The sequence below is a fragment of the Dermacentor albipictus genome, chromosome 3, assembly GCF_038994185.2.
Source record: "Dermacentor albipictus isolate Rhodes 1998 colony chromosome 3, USDA_Dalb.pri_finalv2, whole genome shotgun sequence".
In the NCBI taxonomy this organism is placed as follows: domain Eukaryota; kingdom Metazoa; phylum Arthropoda; class Arachnida; order Ixodida; family Ixodidae; genus Dermacentor; species Dermacentor albipictus.
Genome location: NC_091823.1, coordinates 74,932,255 through 74,954,742, shown reverse-complemented (window position 1 = coordinate 74,954,742; position 22,488 = coordinate 74,932,255). Strand labels below are relative to the sequence as shown.

The window sequence follows — 22,488 nt, the reverse complement described above, 5'->3', positions numbered from 1 at the left end:
CGTCTTGTTTCGCGGGGAGCCCAGCGCTTGGCGTATCAATGTATAAATCAATGAAGCATGCGTTTGACGTCGTAAAAACGTTGCGCTTCGCCGGGGCCTGCCGCTTTTTCTTGTTCGCGTATTCGTCCTATCGACGGACGAAATCTCGAGAAACCTCCGGCCTGCTCGAGAAGACAGATGGCGAACTCGAAGGGAAAGGAAAGAAAGAGAGAAAGAGGCGGCAGTATGATAAAGAAAAAGAAGGGGGTGGGGAGTAGGGGCGTAGTACAGCCGTCAAATCATAACCGAAGAATCGGGGCAACGCTCTTGAAGCGCTCCCTCTCCCGTACTGGAGCACCTCAAATTTCATTTCTTTTGTTATTTTCTGTTCATGTGTCGTCGGCGCCAAGCTCACGATGCCCCGGAGGAGCTCGCAGGGGAAGTAGGAGAGAAAGAGAGACCGAGAGCACGCTCCTTTTCCCACTTCTCGCTGCACGCTCCCCTCCTGCCTGCCTCCGGAGGTTGGCGCCGGCGGCACAACGTGGCGCCACCGAGTCGCGATGTTGGGAGAGGGTAGAAAGGGGGCCAGGCTTTGGGACGGATGGGGGTACGAGAGAGGCGGAGAGGGAGATAGAAAAAAAAAGTAGTACCTTTCCGCTTCCGTCGGAATTATCTCCGCCCTCACACGCTCCCTCACCTTCTGGAAGGGGGAGTTTCGGGAGCGCATTCTTTCCACCCTCTCCCGCCGCACTCCCTCCCTCTTTTCGCCTTTTCTTCCCGACTTCGTATTTGAAGGAGCCCGGGGGTCCCGCGCGGGACAGTACCACCGCAGGCGCCGGCGCGTCGCCGTCGAACGACGAGAAGAGATAGCGCGCGGCTCACCTGACACACGCAGCGCCGAGTTCCGCGCGCGTCAGACGCTTCTCACTTCTTAACAGGTGCGACGCCGCTCGGGTCGTTCTCTCTTCCGGCCTTTCGCCCAGGGTCTCTCGACTTGGACAAGTTGTTGCTAGGTGCTTGCCGAGAGCGCAGCAATTGCCGAGATATTGAATACCGGTGGTCGGATCGGAAGCTGGACTCCCGAGCTTTGCCCAAGCGGACTGAACCGTTTTTTTTTGGCCCGCGGAGTGATGCAGGCGTTTCCGACCGATTGACCAGCTGCGCTGCCACGAGCGGGAATGTTTGGTGGTCGTTGTGCCGCCGGAGTCTGCTGCCGCCGTGTCCGCGATCGCTAACGTCGAAGGAACCCGAAATGTGGCCGCGGTTCGTGGTGGCAGGGTCCCGTGGCGCCTGAAATAGGAGGAACCGAACGAAAGGAACCTGAAGGCACGACGCTTTTCGCTACAGCGAAAGGAGGGCCCCGCCGACTGCCCCCCGTGCTCTTTGCGGCACCGACACCGCCTCCTGATAGATGAAGGCCAGCTGGGAACTTGCGCACTTCGCACTCGGCTTGTGCTTCCTCTGTTTCACAAGTGAGTGCCGAACCTTCCGTCTCATCGCGGCAGACTTCTGTGGTCAATTCAGACCGAGATAAAGAATATATATAATGTTTCTAGATGGTATGAATTTGAGTAATTGAAACGTTGCGGATATGTCGGGCAAGCGCACGACGTTTACTTAAGATAAGGTTGGTTTCTGAATGCGTCTTAAGAATGGTTGTTTTTTCGATAATGGTACAGCATGTGACATGAATTATGTGATAACATTGCAGCTTGCATAAAAAAATATTACATATATCACTCGAAAAAAAGTGACAAAGAAGGAATCGCTTGCCTTGCGTTTGGTCTGATTTCGACTGGTTTTCTTGTCAAGCCTAAAATAATAAAAGAAAAGTAACTTCTTGGTGTTCTGCCTATAATATAATAATAAATGGGGTTTTACGTGCCAAAACCACTTTCTGATTATGAGGCACGCCGTAGTGGAGGACTCCGGAAATTTAGACCACTTGGGGTTCTTTAACGTGCACCTAAATCTAAGTACACGGGTGTTTTCGCATTTCGCCCCCATCGAAATGCGGCCGCCGGGGCCGGGATTCGATCCCGCGACCTCGTGCTCAGCAGCCTAACACCATAGTTGGTATTCTGCCTGTACCATTCATTTAAACTATTCATGGTCACGTCTCATGCACCACCTTCGGTTAGAATGCTTGAAGGAATTCCGATACGTACAACTGGTACGTCACATCACCAAACACAAATTCTTTGGCACTTATTAGGAAGCAGCAACGTGTTATGTCATCAAACTACTATATTAAATATCTGTCCCGTAATTTTCGAATTTGTTTTCAGGATTACACATATACGCTTTAACATAAGTAGACAATTCAAAGTTTCACACGGATTCCTGATATTGTATTGTGGGTGCTGATGCACAGATTGCCTTCGAACTCAACATACACGTGGCTGCCACAGCTATCAGTTCTGCAATTTGATAACAAAGCGCCTACTGCAAAGCCTGAAGGCGGTTTTCCCTGTGAAAGTAGTTAAGATATAGACGAAGAGACTAACTTATAGATTTGCGATTGTTGCGGCGCTCCGCGGTGTACAAGAGTTCGAGCCAATGCGGCGCACCTCGGACAATTCCGAAACAATTGCGTTTTCCTCGCTTAGCCGCACCGGAAGCACCGTCATTTGTCAGCTTAAGCCTTAGAAACTAGCGTATTGGTATTTGCGTTCTTCGCTTCGCTTCCTTTCTTTCTCCTTTATTTTTTTAGTGTCTACGTACCGAACGCTAGTTTCTCGTCGACATGAAGGGCACAATAAGGCCATTGCGTTCGTTCCGGTTTAGTGGTTTCTGTAAAGCTGGCTTTTCTAGATAATTGTCACGCGAAAGGGGAAGTTAGCAATAAAGAGAAGAAAAAAAGGATTGCACGACGGCGAGAGTTGCGAGTGGTTCAACTTTTAATCAACTTGTGTCAATCAAGTGTCACCTTAGAAAAAACAAAGAACCTAAGGAGGAAGAGGAGGTATTGTAGTGTGGTTGCTGGTAGGGGGAGCATGTGACATTTTGACACTCTTGCGGAGACTGCAATGGTCTCGCTCAAGGTGGAGTGAAAACGCAGTTCATCCAAGCAGAAAAAAAAAACTAACTGACAATTATGTGATAAGCGTATTGTCCATTGATAAGAAAGAAATTGATTGAGAGTGCGGGAGTAATGACGATACGGTAGTGGAGGTAAACATGGAGGAATCGGAGATGTTGGAGCAGCAGTGCGGAACGGTTGAGCTTACTGGGGCGGTAGTTTTGAAGGGACACGAGTTGCGGTCAGCCTCCAGATTATTCTACTGTTTTTCTGACCGGAAGCAACTGCTAAAGAAAGAAAGGAAATGTCGGGCTTATACAAACAAAAACAAGATAACTACGCTGAAGCATATGGTGTAATGATGGAGAGTTAGCTGTAGAATCTTACTGAAATATAATTTTAAAAAGTATTGTTGCCTTGAAGTATCCCTCGAATAAACAAAGTAAAAAAATTGTCCTAAAGTAAACTAGTATCCAAATTAGCGTCTGCTTCTAGAAGTGCCTATGTTACCGCTCTGCAAATAATCTTAAATGCTTTTTAGTGGGGCGAAGTTTGGATGCATTATTTTGCATCCTGGCGATTATGATCATGCTTACATCTCGTACATATAGATTCACACTATGAAAACAAGTTATTGTACTTTATAGATGGCGAGGAAGTTTAGTAATTTCGGCTTTCAAAATTAAGCCATAACATATCATCTGCCACGGCGAAACGCAAGAACCTCACATGCCAAGTCGAGGATTAAATCGGGAACACTCATCAGCGGCTTTGAAAAGTGACACCACGTTAACCTTTACGTAATGTCCGTCTAATCCTTCAGATACATAGTTGCAGGCTTTCAATAAAGACCACCTAATGACTATTTCGGTTAGAGTTTCGCATCCCCTCTTTTATGAAGACGTTTAAGCGTTGGAGTTTACAAGAAAACACTTGAATTAAGTTGTTGGGATACAATATTTATGACAAGTGCACACTTATTTATCCTCCGTTAGAGTTTATGCAGAATTCATCGCCGCAGCTTGAGAGTGCATCGGTTTACGTTCGTTTCATACGTTGCGTAGAGATGTCCGCTAATGTTGCTGAATGAGAAAAAGAAGCTTCGTGCAATTTCGGAAACTTATCGTCTGTTTCGTTTTGACGTCAACGTTCAAATTCATAATTTGTTGTTTCCGACCACCGCCCCGCATATTTCGGCTCCATCGTACAAAGGGTGGAGCTTTACTACGCGATGCGGTGAAGACATATTTGTGCTTTCAGACGACGAGAGCGTCGTGCCGGTAAGCGGATAAAATATCAAGTTGAGAGAGAGAGAGAGAGAGAGAGAGAGAGGGAAAAAAGATGAGAAAGATGCCACATAACCTAATACCTGAAGCAACCGGGGTTGTATTCTTTCTCGTCGAAGCCGCTCAGAGCTGAGGCGAGAACGCGGCCACATGTTTGGAAAGGAATGATTGAAAAGCTGCATGCAGGTTGTTGGGCACGAGTGATGTTCTGCTGCATTGTGCTTCCAAGTGAACAAACAACACGCAGACGATAGCGGCTGCATCTATACAGCCACTTTCGTGTAGGTTATATGTCGTCCGTTGCATCAAAACCGTCTCTGCAGGAAGGTTAATGCATTCTAAAGCTCCTCTTATAGATTATGGAATAGACAATTGACGATGGCAATAATACGTGTTACTACTACTTTCCGCGTTGTTGAAACTTAAGAAAAGAAGAAAAAAAAAAGATCATTCTTGCGTTAGCATCGGTAAGCCACCGGAAAGTGCAAAAAGGCTAAGACACTGTCGTCCAGGGGCCCTCGATGTCGCTGGAAGCCGGAGATATGCTCGAAATTTATGAGCAAACAAACGGGAACGCTCGCTCAATGCAGGAGAGCGTCAAGTTAAGGAGAATTCAAGGAGGCACAACGAACTGTTCCCCGATGTCACGCAACTGAAACGCTAATGTTTGTGCTCGGTCCAACACGGAGCATTTCACGTCCGGATTCGACCTGACACGGGCCACCTTGACATCAGCACCGGCATTTGACACGTTCGTTCGAGTGAGCAGAACACCTTGCGGGCCAAGTTGGCTCAATATTAAGGAATAATATGTATAGCGCGAGGCGGGATACAGGCGGCACCAAGATATTCGGAACTCAAGCTTTCTTCATGTTCCTTCGCTTTGTGTTGTGCGTTTCCCGTCTCGCGCTGTATCAGTCCTTAATAATTGGTCAAGTGATGCCCGATGAACTAAGCGGCACTTCAATGAGGAAGGTGCCGGCGCATGAAACGCGCATGAAAGCTCTCTCATGGTTTTCATCATAAAAAACAACCACATAAGTACGTAATCTTATAAACTACATTTCCAAAAAGGATGTGTTGTACATTAAAGGACGGAGTTCTTTTTTTTTAAAATAAGAGTAAACCAGAGAAAATATACGCTCTGTAATAACTGGGTGAGCTGGTCTGTCACTCTTACGTTAAAGAGAGAAATAAGAAAAGGGAAAGTATGGCCCAGTCTTATCAAATTCCATACAGGAGCCGCGGCTAATTACCTTTATCACGGCCACTCGACGAAGTTCTACTTCACTCAGCTACAAAGAACAGAATAATGTATTTGCGGTGCAAGACACAACTGCTTATCTCAAATCTGATATTACTCGAAATCTTTATTGCTGCAGCGACACTTGAAACCAACGTAGAATGATGCCTGGAAGTATCCGGGCATTAGAGGGGCAGGAAGCGCTGAAGCTAAAGCGATAAACTCTTACGAAGAGTGTAACAGTGATCTACAAGCTTCGATGATGTAAATCCGAAAAAATAAATTCAAGAAATAGGTTTCTTTGATTTGTTGTTTGGTACGTTGATAATGAAGGACGCAAGGGTATATCACGTTGAGAATACCCGTGGGCCACCTGCTTGTGAGAGAAAAGAATCTTGGTATTTACGGGAACTGAACAATATACAAGGCTATAAACACTATTAGCAAAACAGCGCTTTGAAACGCGTCATTATAATTATCTAGTCTTGAGCACTCCATGACTGTAATTTTCAATGTTACGATACTATTAACATTTTCATTCTCTTCCGCGCCAACTTCCAAATCCAAATTACAGAGCAGTATGTGTTGGAAATATACATATTTTTTTTTCTAGTGTCACGGTTACGTCGACTGAAGTAGTTATCGCGAGAATGTCCAGTTTGAACGCGAGCAGAAATGCGAATAAGTGTACCTTTACACGAGAACTTTGCTTGAGTCAGGAATTTTTACCTGCAAGAGCGCTTTAGTGGATAATAAAGGACGGTGTATATTGGAGCATTGCGGATTAACTAAATTTGTCGCATCCGCTCCGTTCGCCCGGGGCCCCCTTGAGTATGTAAGAATTCTCGATTCTCTAACGTACACCAAAATCAGGTGAACCTTCAGGCAAGGTTATCGTCACCGCCCGAACGGTTTACCGCAGCACATAGATGGCCTGTTGTCTTTGCCTTCACACATCTGTGCAGTGGGTGTAGTGAAAGCTACCACATGTGTGAACCTATCACGAGCGAGAACCTGTTGCGTGCCCCAGAGAAAAGAGAGGCACTCGCCTATTGCGGGGGCTAATCTTTCCGTTCTCCGCACATTCAAATGAAAGCTTTAGTTTTCATCATAGAAACGAAAAGATAGAAGAAACTTTCAATATTCTCTGCTCAGCGGGCGAGCAGTTGTTCCATTTTAGCAACCGGTGAAGAATAAGCTTCTCACAGAGGATTCAAATGAACAATACGAAAGATACGGCAAAAACCATCCTTGATGGTCACGTAAGCCAATGCGAAACATTTCCGGAAGTCAGCATCGCGCGATACGTTTACCGAAACGGCGAGGCAGGAGGCGAGGACAGGAGCCACGAGACCTGCGCGGCCGGGGAAGGACGTCCTCCCGGGCGAAGCGCTCGCTCGGGAATCGCCGCACGCGCGGGCCGTGACAGCCTGACGACGTCCGATCAGAACCAGAGGCGAATCGCAGACGGGACACGCCACACCGAATTTGTGACTTTGGACGAACTGCTTTTGAAGTTACTGCGCCTAGGCCCCGCAAGCGGACGTCCCCCGATCGGCGCCGCTCGGCCTCGGCGAACCTTGTTTGGCGCTCGTCCATTCGTTCGACCGTGCGTCGCTTCGTCTCGCTCGCGCAGCTCTACTGCCACGCATATCTCGTCGGCCCACCGCGTCGCTTCCGGCCTCGCCAGCCTCGCCACTTTCGCCGCTTCGGTATGATCGCATAGCTCGGTTGACGCTGCAGAGCGTTTGCACTCTTACCTTCCTCTTCAATTGCAGATTACGTCAACTGGACCCCACGCTACGGCTACAACTGCCACCTAGCCTTTCCCGCGGCGAAGCAACCTTGTTGTGTCGCTTGTGGTTGGGAGTGGCGTTCACGAACGCATACTCCTACCGTATGGGAATGGCCGAGAGCCCGATGTGCGACTCCTGTGGGTGCGAGGAGCCCATCGAGCACGTATTGTGTACCTGCCCTCGCTACGATGTCCACCGCCTCCCTCTGCGGGCAACTTTACACAGACTAGACTCGAGACCATTCACCGAGTCAAAGATACTCGGACCGTGGCCACAACCGTCACTGGCTCGAAAAGCGATTCGTGCACTAGTGCGGTACTTAAAGTGCACGGGCTTAAGAGACCGCTTATAGTGTCATTGTGTAAGGTGTCCCTCCCACATGTAGTCAGTGCTGACTCTCTCCCTTTCTTCCTCTTTCTATTCCCCTTTCCCCCACCCCCAGTGTAGGGTAGCAAACCGGATGCTGTTCTGGTTGACCTCCCTGCCTTCCCTACCCTTGCTTTCTCTCTCTCTCTCTCTCTCCTGACCGATACTTTCGAGGGCCCATTGTTGTATCTGCAACTGGAAGCCTCCGCGAAACCGAGCCGCACCTATTTGTGACGCGCGCACTTGTACCGGTGAGGGGATTAAAGGAGGCGCCGAACCAACGGTGGCGAGCGAGTTGGGGTGCGGCGCATGCGCCGACACTACAGGCGTCGGGCCCACGTTCACGCACGCCGATGCGCGAACATCGGCGACAAACTCGGCGACCTTGGGAATACTGGCATTTGAGCTTGGCTCTGACAAAGAAGATAAATGCTTCGCGTTTAGGAAAAGACTGCGACCACTTGATTTCTGAGCAAATGTTCGTTACCTGAGAAGCGGTGGCCACTGATGTCATATGAACAGTTAAAGTACTCACAAATAGGTTAGCATCTGCAGCGGCCACGGCACTTATATGACACTCAAATGTGAATGACGTATGGTACATTTAGGTGCATTTCTTTAAGATACGCGCAGACGATTTCGCCGAGAAACGCGGCCTGAAACCATCAGCCCAGGACGCGGGCAAACGCGACACAGCGCTACTACCGAGAGCAGGAAGACAAACTTTTACTCCGAACCATATTAAGATGAAAGTAAAATGGGAATTGGCGGGGGGCCACTTGTGGTTAGGCGGACGCAAATCCTTGCATCCTGGCGGCTACCCCTTCCCGCTGTGTGACCCAGACTTGTACGTCTGGATCCGAACGCGCCTGATCACTGCTGAGGAGTAGCGATTTGCAAGGCCTGTGGGATGCAATTTTGGGGCATGTGAGGGCAACCCTATAAGATGTGATGGAGGTCTGCTCGTTCTGCCGCAGGCGCAGGTCTTGTGATATTATCGGGTATCCGAGGCGATAAAGGAAGCTAGCCTTGATAAAGTTGCACGACTAATGCAAAAAAAAAAAGACTTACCTTTTTCTAAGGTCTGTTTTCTCCTTCGTCCCATTCCCTGCAGAGTAGGCAAAAATACGCAGCCTAATCACTCTGCTTTTTCAACAAGGAGCTTTTTGCCTTAGCAGTGATAGATATCGCGACCACATAGTTATGGTTACATAGCGAGATGCCTGCGTGTGACCACAGGCTAGGCCTTCATCCCTCAATATCGAGAACCATGGAATCTCATGGAGGTCCACCGCGATAACGCCCGAACTCTGCTGCAGGGGCGAGCTAAAGCATAGCAAAAGTATACAACCCCACTCACTTCCCGTGAACCTGGAAAACTCGTCAAAAACGGTTACCCGTTTGGCGTGAAGTGGGCCAAGTGCCGCTTTGTCAGGAGATGATATATAATTTTTGTTGCAAATGAAAGCCTTTATCGAAACTGGCAAAAAACTACGGCTGCGGGAAGAACGAAAAATTGTCGAATCTAAAAAGTTTTAACTGAACTTTTTGTTTCGGAGTGCGTATATAGGTATACTGAGAACGTATATACTTAACGAAGTGCACGAGGGGTCGACCAATGCGCCTCAGCATGTAAGACGACTAGAGTTGGCACTCGCTTGTTCGTAACTTTACGGTGAATAAAAAAAAAATTGTCCCTATACAACCTCGCAGGCAATTTGTATGTCAGCGCAGCAACAATAGGACAAATTAAAGAATAACGCTGTAGGCCTAAGCCCATTTGGCTTTCATTTTCGCAGCAAGCTTTCCGACTATAAAGTGCAGAGAGGTCGAGGAGAGGCGTGGTTGCGCCTAAAGCACGGAGTGCTCACCTTTCCAGTGGAACGCTTTGGGACAGTGCGTCAGCCTCGGCGCTGAAAGTGCAAGGTGCGGCTGCACTAACGGGAGACCGCTCGTAACCACGAGCGGTTTCCCGTTAGTCGCGTTAGTCGTCGCGGCAAAGCACCAAGTAAAACACGCCAGCGCTGGCATGGCCACAGTAGCTAGTGTCGCCGCCGCGATACTCATGAGAGCCTCGCTCCCCACTCAAACCATCGCTTATGCGGCTATCACCTATGACTGCGACCGAGATCAAAAAATGACTCACTCCTGGTGGAGTAAAAAAAAAAGGAGTTAGTTTCTCGTGCACATATTCCGCATGTATGAATCGGCCACTTCTTACTAGCCCCCTCGATCGGCGGTGCACCGCGAAATGTATAGCTCCGAGACCCAGAATTTGCACGGCATAAAAATGCGGCCGCGCGGCACATATTGTGGAAGTCGAAGTCGACTCTGCAGCGGTCAAGATGAGGATCGGTAGCCAGCGCCGAGACAGTATAGTGCTGCAAGGGATGCAGCGTCGCTAGGAAAATATCCATCGGAAGAACTTGCGTCGATGAACTGAAGTTCAGAATGGGAAGGCACGCCTGATTATTCCTAACTGTAATAATGATGTTGGGTAACGTAACATGGCGGGTTAAGAGAACGTCCATAGCAGGATATGTCACGTAGTCTACTTCAGGGAGAGAAGGGAAGGACACCATTCAGACGTATATGTTGCGGCATGAGGCGGCAGACGAACGAATTGGCCGCGCCTAAGGCGGGGCTCGTCTACGGCGTCGTCGTCAGTACAGTGGGGTCGATCTAAGCGCAGAACGCCGGAAGAGCAGTCGACAAGCGCAGAGTGCAGTGTCAAAAAGTCAATACCTAGAATCAGATGATGAGGGCAGTGGTCGATGACGGCAAAGACGACAGACGCAACACGGCCGGTAATGTTAATGGCAGTACATAGGCCAAGTACGGCAGTTGCGCTACCATTAGCAACTCCAACGGCAGGGGAGGCGGCGGGTGTGAGCATTTTGTAAAGGCGTACGTCGGCGGAGGGAAGAGCTCATTACGGATACCTGGGCGTCTGTGTCTATTAGAGCGGTTATGTACAGACCATCAATGAGAACTTGGATACGGTTGTGTCGAGGAGCAGAGGCCAAGAGAGCATTATCGGTCAGGGTCGTCAATGCAGCGTCACCACCGGGCGCTGCACTATTTAGTTTTCCGAGTTGCGACGGGGTTACGACGGAGACGGCGAACGTCGACGCGGCGGTGAGTGGTACTGTCAAGTTTGAGGCGAGGGCGAACGGCTGGGATTATACGACGGAGCGGGGACGTCACCACTCGGAGAATGGGAGCGAGCATAAAATTGGCCGCGTGGGTTATATGCAAAGCGGCGATCAAAACTGACGTTGGGACGTGGAGACGAGTACCAGCGGCTGCGCCAGTGCCGAGAGATGTGGCCGACGTGGCAGCACGTGAAACAGATGGGCCGGTCGTCTGACGTTCGCCATTCTGCTGGGTTTCGATAACGCACTGGCGGGTGCCGCAGACTCGGTCCAGCTGAAGCGACTACTGGAGCATGCGGGAGCGGGCAGATGCTTCCTTGACTGGGGATACCCATGTTGGCTATCTCTTGTCGGACGACAAACTGAATGAATGATACGGTCGTCACGTCATTGCCGTGCGGCCGAGAATAACGGATCGCTGAAGCTATAGCTTCCAGTTCCCGACGGACGATCTCTGTCACGGTAGGTGTATTTGACGGCTGACGAAGCGCTGGAACGTCGATGCAGGAGGAAGTAGCCACGGTGTTTGGCAGGCGATCGAACCGCTGGGCAATACGTCGGCTTATAGCTTGGTCGAAGCGTCGGTACGCCGCAAGGATGACGTCAACTATCACACAATCCTTGCACAAAAGCAAATTGAAAGCGCCGTCTGCAATTTAATTTAACAAATGGCCGACTTTATCCGGTTCAGACATGCTTTTGTCTGTTTTTCTTTTACAATGAGCCAGCACGTCCTGAATATAAGAAATATACGACTCTGTAGACGACTGAGCTCACGTCACAAGCTCTTGTCTGGCTGATAGCTGACGTCCGGACGGTTTTCCAAATACGTCACGCATCTTTTGTTTGCAGGGCTTCCCAGCTACTCGGGTCTTTTTCGTGTGTGTCATAGCACACGAAAGCCGTGCCTTGGGGGTAGAAGATTATATTGGCAAGCATGAGTGTCGCGTCCCAATTGCTATGCTTACTGACGCGTTCATACCAGCCAGTCTTCCACCTCCGTGCCATTTGCGCCGGTGAAAATTCCTTGGTCATGAGAGTGCGATAGCACCAGCTGTGATGAAGCCTGTGTGGATGCGGGCGTCGTCGTTTTAAGACGTCGTGACGAAACGATCGGGCGACCACTATATGGAGATCCAGCTCAGCGTCGTAGCTAGCGTACCCTGCACTTCCCACCAAATGTGGCGGTGTAGGAGACCTGCACCGTTATTTGAATAAACTCAGCACCGAGGGCTCTGAACCACAGTATCGGATAGGAGAGGATAGGATATTCTTCTTCGATGGCGCGTGCTTACTGCGAGGGATTGGCCAAGATTTGGAGGGTATTAGGAAGATGTTGGTATTACAAAAAACTGGTAAAAGTGTCATGTGGAAGCGGATAAAAATAACGTATGAAGAACTTGAAGCAATCGTTTTGAAACAACTCTGAATTCCTTCATGGCTTGGCAGAAATCTCTGCGGTAGATTCCAAGAGAGAAGGATCCTGGAGATAGGATATTTAAAACGAAAAAATTTAAACCAAGTTGCGTGAACGTTGCCTCTAATATGTTTTTCCTAAAGAAGAAAAATGGCGGCAGAATAAGAAAAAAAGAAGGTCTATGGTTTTATCTACTGCACAAAATGGGCACAAAGGGGAGGGTGCTAGACCAGCCCTGTGACGATAAATGTTTAGCAATGGTGTTCGACAGCGTAACCGGATAAAATTATTTCAGTTTTTCTGGTGTGAAAGGAATTTTCGTGCCATGGGAATGGGAGGTGTCGATATTCTGAAAAATTTGCTATCGCGGGGTTCAAAAAGTGTAGGGCTATTGCATATCTCCTGATTCTAGTAGAAGTTAGGTAAGCTGATGCGGGAAATAATGATAGTACAGGGTCATTGAAGGCCACTCTTGCGGAACTGTCAGTGATTTCGTTCATGTGTAACCCCCTATGACAGGGCACCCAAAGTGATCTAATTAAATTTATGTGGGAAGGCACTAGAAAATGAAGTGTACGTAAAAGTTTAGTACCACTATTTGATCAAAATCGCGCCACCAGGTATATTCATTCCACATACTCTTACAGCGTCAGCATGTCATCTTTAAAAAAAGAATCTTCCTTATCGCTTCTATCCCTTCGTCGCCGCATTGCCACCCTTTCCCTCTTCCACAGGTTCTACTATTTCGACGCTCAATCGACCACCATGCATTGTTTTCCCAACGCGCCGGTCACGACGCATTGGCAATCCCCATCAGGTAGCACAACCACATTCACGCACAGATACATTTTCAGCCTCATTTTTCTACCGAGCATCTAAAAACTGGAACGGTCTTCCTCATCAAATCGCTGCCATCACCTCCTCTTCACAATTTGTTCAATATGTAACAACTTTTTATTTACAGAATTGAATGCATTATAACACTTGTTTGTATATGTTGTATTCCCACTCCTTATGTAATACCCCTACTACGGGGTCCTTAAGGAAATAAAATGAAATTATGTGAGCGATGGTAGATAAAGATAACGAATCCGTTATTATGCATACCGTTGATATTGATGAATTTAGTTTTTGTAAGTATAACACTACCGCTAGCAATTCAGCCAGAAATACGGATAAGTAGTCCGGAATCCTAATTTAGAATGACCCGTCTAGAGCAAGAGCAAAAATGCCAATTCCAGGTTTTTCTTCGCAGTTTGAGACGCTTGTTGTAATGACCATATTTATACCTAAACCCCACAAATGATCTTGTAATAGTCTGTTTAATATACAGTATCGGAAAACAGTCAACCTCCTCTTCTTCCGTTCTCGCGCGGCTGGCACACACCATACTGTAACAATATACAGCCTTATGTACTCCTACAGGTGTGCCGGTGAACGGCCATGGTTCTTTTCTTTTTTTTTTGCGAAATTACTCAATGAAGCAACAAACGGTACCTAAATATTCTCCCGCAACAAATATACTCGTTCAAATGCATAACTACTTTATAAAAGCGAAGCACGCTATGCTTTCTTTCCAAGGGTTCGGCGCGTTGGCTCAGTTAGCTTATCGCCAAGTAAAGTGGACCGATCCCGGAGGCAGGGTAATCCGTGGTCGCGTAGGTCACGTGAGTATCGTTGTGGGAATCTGCGCCTCTGGCCGTGGTGGGCTGGCACATGATCCCTATGCTGCAAAACGCGGTGCGTATGACATTCAAGAAACCTTGGAATCGCACTGACTCCAACATCTCCGTTATAATATGCTTAAAATTTTTTTTATTCGGTGTGTGGCTTACCTCATGCGCGTGGCCACTTACAGACGTTACCAAAATGAGTGGTAAGGTGACATAAACTGCCGTTCGCCATACAAGGTCTCTGTATATATAGCTATGGTTCGGCCGTTGTTACGTTTCGCCTACGACTCGCGGTATAGCCGGTGCGGATGCAACGGACGCCGGGGCTTCATTCAAAGCGGCGGACATTTTGGCCCGTTCGGAGCTGCCGCAACGCCTCCCCGCCAAGCGCGTCCAGGCATGTTTCAGTGACACGTGTCTTCGTGTGTGTGTGTGTGTGCATGTTGGTGCCCACGCTTGTCAAAGCACGGCAGCCGGGGAGAGGAGCTCCCCAAGTGTGAAGCGAGGAGGTCTGACCGGCGCCGGCCCGGCGGATGAGTCACTACACTCGTCTCAACATGTCTCTCAGCTTGTCCGTGCCCCGCTGTCACGTGGCCTCGTCCCGTGACCTTCCTTCTTGCCCTCGACTCCGAGAGTATAAGAGCAGCTGCCACCGGACGCCAAGAGAGAGGCTCCGAATTCTTCCGTCGAGAAGCGTGCTCTCCCGTCTCTCCACTTCGGTCGACCTGACCGGCCGCTCTTTTGCGATGCTAGAATAAACAAGTTGTTCTGTTAGCAGTCGACTCATGCTTTGCCAGCACCTTCGGATGCTTCCAGTTGTGCCCCAGGCCGCCAGGCCAACGCTACCCTTGGGGCTTGCGACCCAGATGAGACAACTCGTGCCAGCGGTGCGATTGCAACAACGGGCGTCAGCGCTGAGATTCCAACACCGTTAACGTAACCTTCCCAAGCCCGAAGCAGACTGTTGCATCGTTGTATATCATTTTTGATGCTAACCAAGGATGAGCGTTTGTGGTCGCTCCCACGCAGCTCCTTTCCGCGCCGTGTTCAAGTGAAAATGCAGGGCCAGGCTTTTCCATCCTGACTCTGCGTGGTCTTTGTTTGCGAGTTACCAGTCGAATGCCTTCCGAAGGACTCAAGAAAGAAAGAAAGAAAGAAAGAAAGAAAGAAAGAAAGAAAGAAAGAAAGGAAGAAAGAAAGAAAGAAAGAGAGAAAGTGGAACACGTCTCATATCTTGAATATATCGCTGGTGATTTCTCTGCTGTATACTAGCACTAGAACAGGCTACGCATGGAGTGAAAGTACCGCAGCTAGCAGTCAGCCACGCATGAGCGCGACCATGCGAGTCTCTACGTAATATGCCAGTTTTTCGACATGTGAGCATCTGCGCGGCATGGCGAACGCCACAGCATGTTACTTTCCCTCCGGAGTTCCACATTATCTTTACAGACTTTAACCACGTTCAGACATCAGGCGAGCGACAGAGCTATGAAACAATATCCCTTGCTCAGGCAGGTGAATTGATAGATTCACGATGTTTATTTCCGAAAACCACCCATTCTTTGCGAGAGACCGGAGAGCTTCAGACTGACTTTGACCGCTTAATATTAATTCTTGAAACACAACTAAATAATTATTAATAAAAAGGCGTGTCTGTATAGTGTAGGGAAACATTACACTGTTCATGCATTCAGCGTTAATTTCGGACGTCAGCGCGCAGAGCACAGCTACCTTGCGACAAATGTCGGATGGAAATGTACAGAAGTTCCCTGCTCGAAAAAGTTCAGGCTGACCTACCAGCAGCACCAGCGTCACGCAACATTTCGCTCCTGGAGCCTATAACGCCGTAATCGGTGTTTTGGTCTGCAGCAATTGTTGGTTTGTTCGTCCGGCAGTGTGTAATTTGCCATGGCCACAGCCGCCACTGAGACGGGAAACGACCGAAGGAAACAGCGTCAGCCGAAGAGGCCACTTAAATGCGGTTTTTTTAAATTGAAATCGATATGAATGCCACCTACCACATGCATGCAAATTTTCCTGAGGAGCGTCACTGACATAGTATGCTGCGCTGGCGTGCTTTGTCTGGGAAGAGTGGGCGCGTGCAATTTTATTTTACAGCGAAACTGCTAGCCTCTCGGTGTTCGTCATTTTTCGTGTCCACCCGTGAGCGGAAATTATCGTCATCAGCAATGGCTCATGCACTCCTAGGCAAGCAAAAATGCAATCGCTCATCTTCCTGGTAATGCAGAGGCTACAAACACTCAGCAAAGTAAAGCGAACAGTGCGTACAATCACGCATACAACGTACCGAACAGAGTACGTTTCAATAAAAAAACAAGCTCAAAACTAGCATATATCACCATCAGCAATGGCCCATACCCCCGTAAGCTATGGCTCATACCCCTGTAAAGCAGAGGCTACAAGCGCTCAGCAAAGTGAACAGCGCATACATTAATTGAAATAACCCATACAACACACAGAACAGCATACGTTTCTATAAAGAACAAGCTCAAAACGAGCATCCGAACCACTAATAAAGCACTGCGTACCCCCCTCAGCAGCTGTAGTGATAGTTTCGCAACCGATACGCCGGGCATCCACTTTCGCAGGGCCGAGAAGGCGATTCAATGTTTTTCGCTCACCATGCACGCGTACGACGAGTTTGAATAATGTAATAATCAGCTAGTTTTACTTACCCTATTCAAAATGGAGTGCTAGAAACACAAGGCGTTGCCCATTAATTTAAACTTTGCACAGAGAAAGCAGTTAGCACCTTAAGGCAGGAGAAAAAAATTCAGTGCCATTCCACTCTGTGAGGGCGGATGACCAGTAAAGCTGGGTATGTGGACCCTTTAATGGCGAAATGTACACTGCCTTGTGTCAAAAGCCGTATGCACATAAATGGAAGGCGAGACGCGACTAGTCGTTCCTCGACGATGTTGAGCCTCAAAAGATGATGAGGCACCGGGCGTATACATACCCACGTATTGTCGCAAAACGCGGCACGATACATTTTACTAATGAATCCGGGCACGCAGAACAGACACGCACTTCACCGCACTCCGAGGGCACGCACTGTTTCACCGTAGCCAGGGCGATCGTGCGTCGGTCGACGTACCCCAGTGCAGTAATGATTGTGAGGTCACACCGAAACAACAAGCGGTCACACACAACACAGGCCACACAAAATTGGTTCCCCACAAACTCCCTCTGAAACCTGGCCGTTGCTCCGGTGAAACGTTCCAAGTTTACGGGATCGACGCCACATGGACGGTTCGCATTTTTTCCCGCCTCGCGGTGCTGGCGGGCAGCACGCTTACGGTACCGCCACCACGGGAGAGCGGAAGTAAAGGAAAGGAGATACGCAAGCGCTTGGAACGTCGACAAAGAGAGGGCGGTGCGAACGTAGACATGGCCGACGCGAGTCAAAGTGTAGTACTTGCTCTTATCAGCTCAATATCTGATACGGGTTGTATTTGGACCTACGATATATTAAACTTACTTTAACAAGTTGTTGCTTAAAACCTGCTTCACCTCCGCCGCGGGTCGGCCCGGTATTGCACTATCTTCGGTAACGGCCCACGCACGGGGAGGAATTACGCACGCAATTTTTCAAGAACTTAGCCACGTACAGTTTCGCTGTAAAAATGAAACATGAATTGTCATAGCCATGACAGCAGAAAATGTTTTTCATATCTTGAGACGCACAGGCATCACCACAGTATAAGTTTCTGTCGTAGGGAACGGAAACTTTTGTAGCGCGATTTGAAATTATGTCATCTAAACAAAGGCAGTTCTGCCAAAGCGATATCATTTTTTTTTTGTCGTGTGCCTGGCGTTTTACAGTTGCGGCGAGGCCGGCTTTGTTCTCAAGAAAACTTCGCCATGAAAGAAACACGTCATGTTTACGACCCCAAATTTCTTTCTTATTCTGGAACAAACCTCTCCCAATTTTCTTCAATCGAAAAGGACTGATATCCCTTTAAAGTACGTAAAAATACTAAGAAGAAACAAAAAACACAATAAACGACATACAGCCAACCAGCACCTTTAAGGATACCCCTTGCCACATCAGGCGCTCGTGACACTTCGCGCCTTTGTCAGAAACCGCCAGAAGACACACGGAAAGCATCTTCAAAGAGTGACAGCAACGTCCTTAGCAAATGCTTTTTTCTCCCGAGCTTACGACTATAGCTTTCTAAAATTGCTCAAACTGATGTGCCCACTCACAGGTAATATCCTTCAGCGCTTCTTTTTTATCTACGTGCATTGACCGACACGGCCGCACTTGCTACCCGAGGAGGCTTCATGACCCAAATAGGGACATTTTTAGCAGCATGCGCGTTTTATAGTCTTTACCATTTCCAGCGCCTGCGTCAGTAGATTATAACCCCGCTGTTAGGCCCTCTGGCAGGATCGCACGTGACACATTAGCCGTCGCTTCGAGCGCCGGACGTATCAAGCTCGGCGACTGCAACGTATAGGGAGCTGTGGTAGTTTGGAAGTAATTTCTTGTTCTTCTCCTTCTGCATTTTGTCATTGTACCGGTGCGTATACAGTCGATTAAATAATTAGAAACCGATAAGTGCCTTTCGGGGAGGAGTGAGAGGAAAGTCAATCATGGTGGAGTATACTTTCACGTAATGAAAAGTACGAAAAACAAAGAAGGAAATAAGTTAGCGGCAGGAACGAAAACGACCCAACCGAAAGCTGTTCCACGGTGTCAAAGCGTGCTCGCAATGCACAGCGAACACGAGCCCCGAACTGCCGCTTGCTCCGCAGTTCTTCTTTTTTTTCTCGCTGTTTCATTGTCAGTCCCCTCATCAGCGAAGAATGATGAGCCCCGCGGTGGTGGCGGGAAGAGCGCTGCCGCGCGAGGCGACGCCACGGAGGCAAAGCGTGCGGGCGCGTTGGAAAACAGTTCTCGTTCCCGGGGCGTCCGTCGTCCCCCAGGCCAGGAATAATAATGTCCATGCAAATGCCGGCGCCAGGCGGCGCGGTGCCGTCAGAAACAAAGCGCCGCGCTTGAAGCCTTGCCGGGACTCGTTAGCTCCCCCCGCGGCCGGCGACCATCGTAGAGGAGAGGGGGAGGCGGCGTGTTTGGCACGCTACAGCATGCGGGAGTATTAGCGAGCTTTTAAAACTTGTCGCGGCCACTGACGACTGGCGGCGTTGCCCCGAAACACGTCCGCGCAAAAGGAAACACGCAGCTACACCACGTGACGAAGTAAGTAGTAAGCGATTCCAACGCGCTTTCGAGACTGGAAGCTTGAAGGGGGCTTGAAACAGTTTATCGTGTTTTGCCGGCTTCGTGAACTTCATTTTTGCTTGCTGATGGTTCCTCGGTGATGAAAGCAAGCTGCTTATTTATTTTTTTTGGGGGGGGGGGAGGGGGGGGGGCGTAGACTGCGTTTGTACCCCGACGAAGCATAGACAGAAGGAGCCGCGATTATGATGCTTTACCCGCGTCGTATGTGCCAGATGAATTACAATGGAGTTTTTAATCAAACGCACGGTCGCTCACAACGCCAGAATCTTCTAGCAGTATACGTCGGTGCTGTCACGCGTTCATTCCGCGACCAGGGGGTAAGGTGTTAAATGTAGCTGCACCAAGTAAGGCTCCAGTAAGTGAGATTACTCGAAACGAGGCTTCGTGCTAAACGCTTCGGCGAGGTTGTGGCATTGTATTGTGTAGATGTTAGGGTTACGGGCTTTGGCACAATTGTGCACTCTAGAATTAGCGACATTTCGGAAGTTATCGGTCTCTCCTCACGTTTGTCAGCAAACATCCGCGCATTTCACGTATCGCGTGGAAAATATGGCATGGAACACTGAAAATTGAATTAATGTTGCCACAGCGTTGAATTTTGCGTGTGCTTATACATTTCACTTCGCTTTCAGATGAAGCGAAAAAAAAAGACAATAGAAAAACCTCCTTGTCATTATGCAGATAAGATATTTACATTCGAGAAGTTTGTTCTTCTGGTCAGATACTTCACATGTCTACTTCAAAGGAACCAGGAATGGCGGCGTGCCAATCTGTGCGAACTAATATCACCGTATAGTAGAATGAAAAGTTAAACGCTATAGTTTTGAACTTTGCCGCGGTGACTGTAAGGGTACCTCATCCTTTCAAGATCTACCCTGAATCGTGATCTACATTGAAATCTACATAACTCTCGTTTTGTACAAGGGTGTGATGCGTCATAGTGCCCACACGGAAACACGGAGTGCTAGTTTTCCGGCATAGGTCATCGGCTATTTTATCGAGTGTGTCCGTAACATCCAGGGGAGTGCGTAAACTGAGCCGCGAAACGAGTTCGATGCGCAAATTGTTTGACAACGGAAGAATGGAGATGAAGCAGACGCTGTACACGACTGTTCGTGCCAAGAGTGAACTTGTTGTGCGGGGAATAGGCAACGAAGTTATGTAAAAAAGAAGCCAGAAGAAGCAACACGGAGTCTACGACACAGCTAAACATCCGCGAATTTCTTTCTCTGACGTGAGCAGTGGTCAGCACTAAGGAACTGCATAATAAGCCAACTAGAAGGAGACGCGATCCAAATATTGACTCAACGAGAATGTTGGCAAAAAACGTCCTCACTTTTGACGTAAAATACGTCATAGGTCTGAAAAATAATTTCATAAGTATCCTAGTAGGGTGCGATTGGTGAACATGCAGAGAGAACGTCGACGAAGCTTGAAAAATTAGAACGAGTGATTTATCAAGTATGTTGAACTATTTAGGAATAAGATAACTTGGAGGCCGCAAAAAAAGTAAAAAAAGAATGGAAACGGAGAGAGAAAGGCAGAGATAAAAGACATGAGAATTTCGGCGCTCCTCCAACTAGGTTTCCGCTGAAGCAGGAGGCCTCATACAGTAGAAACCACCACGTCCTTATCAGTGTTGTTGTAATTGTAGCCTAAAATGAATGGTGAGTATACCACCTTGCAATATTTGGTTTGGTGCCTATTGGTATGGCTCAACCAACTGGGGTTGGGGGGGGGGGGGGGGAGGTCGGCCATGAATCAGGCGGTAGCAGCTAAATGCTTCCGTCCAAGAGATGCGCATAACTTCGGCTTCGTCTGCTACAGTAATGTCCTGCTGTGACCTCCGAAATATATGCGCACGCACGCCACCACTCTCATTCCGCGCGGCGAACAAAACCTCGTGCAATTAAGTCTGACCTCACTGGGCACCGGCTTGCTAAAACGTAGGAGCGCATGCGCTCCTTCGGAACGCGCATTGCTATTGGGGGCGAGGACTTACGGAGTCGCCATCTGTCGGAAGCGTTGCGCTTGCTTAGTACGAGGGATAACGCGGCGCGCTCCTCTTAGGTTTGGCTGTAGGCGCTCAATAAGAACACTCCGGGAGTACTCCGGACATTTATGTAAGTACGCTCGAAACGAAGGAAGTTTTTTTTTTTTTACTTTCAATTCTTGGGCAAACACAAAACACGGAATGATTTACTGATACTATCTCTTTGCCGAATACGCCCAGTGAACGTCCACTGCGCGTGGTCGCCGCGACGAAGTCCCTTGACCCGGCTTCTTACGTGAAAGGTCGGCATTCGCTGAGGGCAAACTATGTCATATATGTTATTATAGTGGCCTGCCTGTATAGCTAAATGGAGCATAACAGAATGACGCCTCAATGCAGCGATCGCACGGGATCGCTGCATTGATCGCTGCACGGGACCGACAGCTCGTATGCATGCATGCCCGCGGAATGTTTTGCTTTCGCTGCGAGCGCGTTTTCGTACCGTGCCGTGAGCTTTAGGCCGCAGCAGATCTGCACTTGACAGTATAAAAGCAACCTTTGTTCCATGGACACATCTCAGAGCTATTCAAAAATAATTTTGTTATAGTTAGGGACTACGACACCTACGGCGACTTGTGATATTCCGGCGCGACGATTCAATCTTTCTTTTTTCTTTCCTTTTAAAGTCTTGGACGTTTCAATGTCATTATTTCTCAAGTGCATCGCACTGTATGTTTATCGGTCTTCTCAGCGAGCAATTACCCGCTGCTTCTTTTTCTGAATCCAGTACGTTGTGAATTGTTTGGTGCTACACAAGGATGAGTATGTGCCACGCCTTTTTTTTTTAAATGCGCTTTCTACCGTTCCCTTTCCATTCCAGTGAACTTACCAATATCTAGCATCAGCAAGTCCATAGATCAAAGCTTCATGACGTTAGCCAGGCAGCGCGCGCGGGCGAGCGTCTCAGTGCGCGCTTTCTGCTACTCACCGAACATCCCAGCCCAGACGCTAGTCTCAGAAATGTTTTTCGCGGAAGTGCTTGCTTGCTGCACACCCGAGATACAGCCGATGGCTGCTTGCCGGTTCCAAGTTTTGCGATCCCAGCTTCACGCACCTTCTTCTCTTGCGGGTATGTGGGAAGGCTGACACCGGGCTCCGTTGCGTGCGTCCGGCACTGCGGCACCGAGCAGTAGCCTACCATTTTGGACGCTTCATAAGCAGTCACTACCTATTATAGTGGTTTCAAGCGTTGTCGAGCACACACGTGAAGCGGGAAAACCACCCCACTT

General features: G+C 48.6%; 1 protein-coding gene and 1 pseudogene across 1 annotated transcript in view; both read left to right on the top strand.

Moving 5' to 3' along the window:
• Positions 1 to 809: 809 nt before the first annotated feature.
• Positions 810 to 22,488, top strand: part of CARPB (Carbonic anhydrase-related protein B) — a 258,110-nt gene continuing 236,431 nt past the window's right edge. The window contains exon 1 of the mRNA XM_065430086.1: positions 810 to 1,451. Coding sequence (XP_065286158.1) covers positions 1,391 to 1,451 — 61 coding nt within the window. The 5' untranslated portion in view covers positions 810 to 1,390. The remainder of the gene's footprint in view (positions 1,452 to 22,488) is intronic.
• On the top strand, positions 17,349 to 17,525 carry LOC135900705 (U2 spliceosomal RNA; annotated as a pseudogene).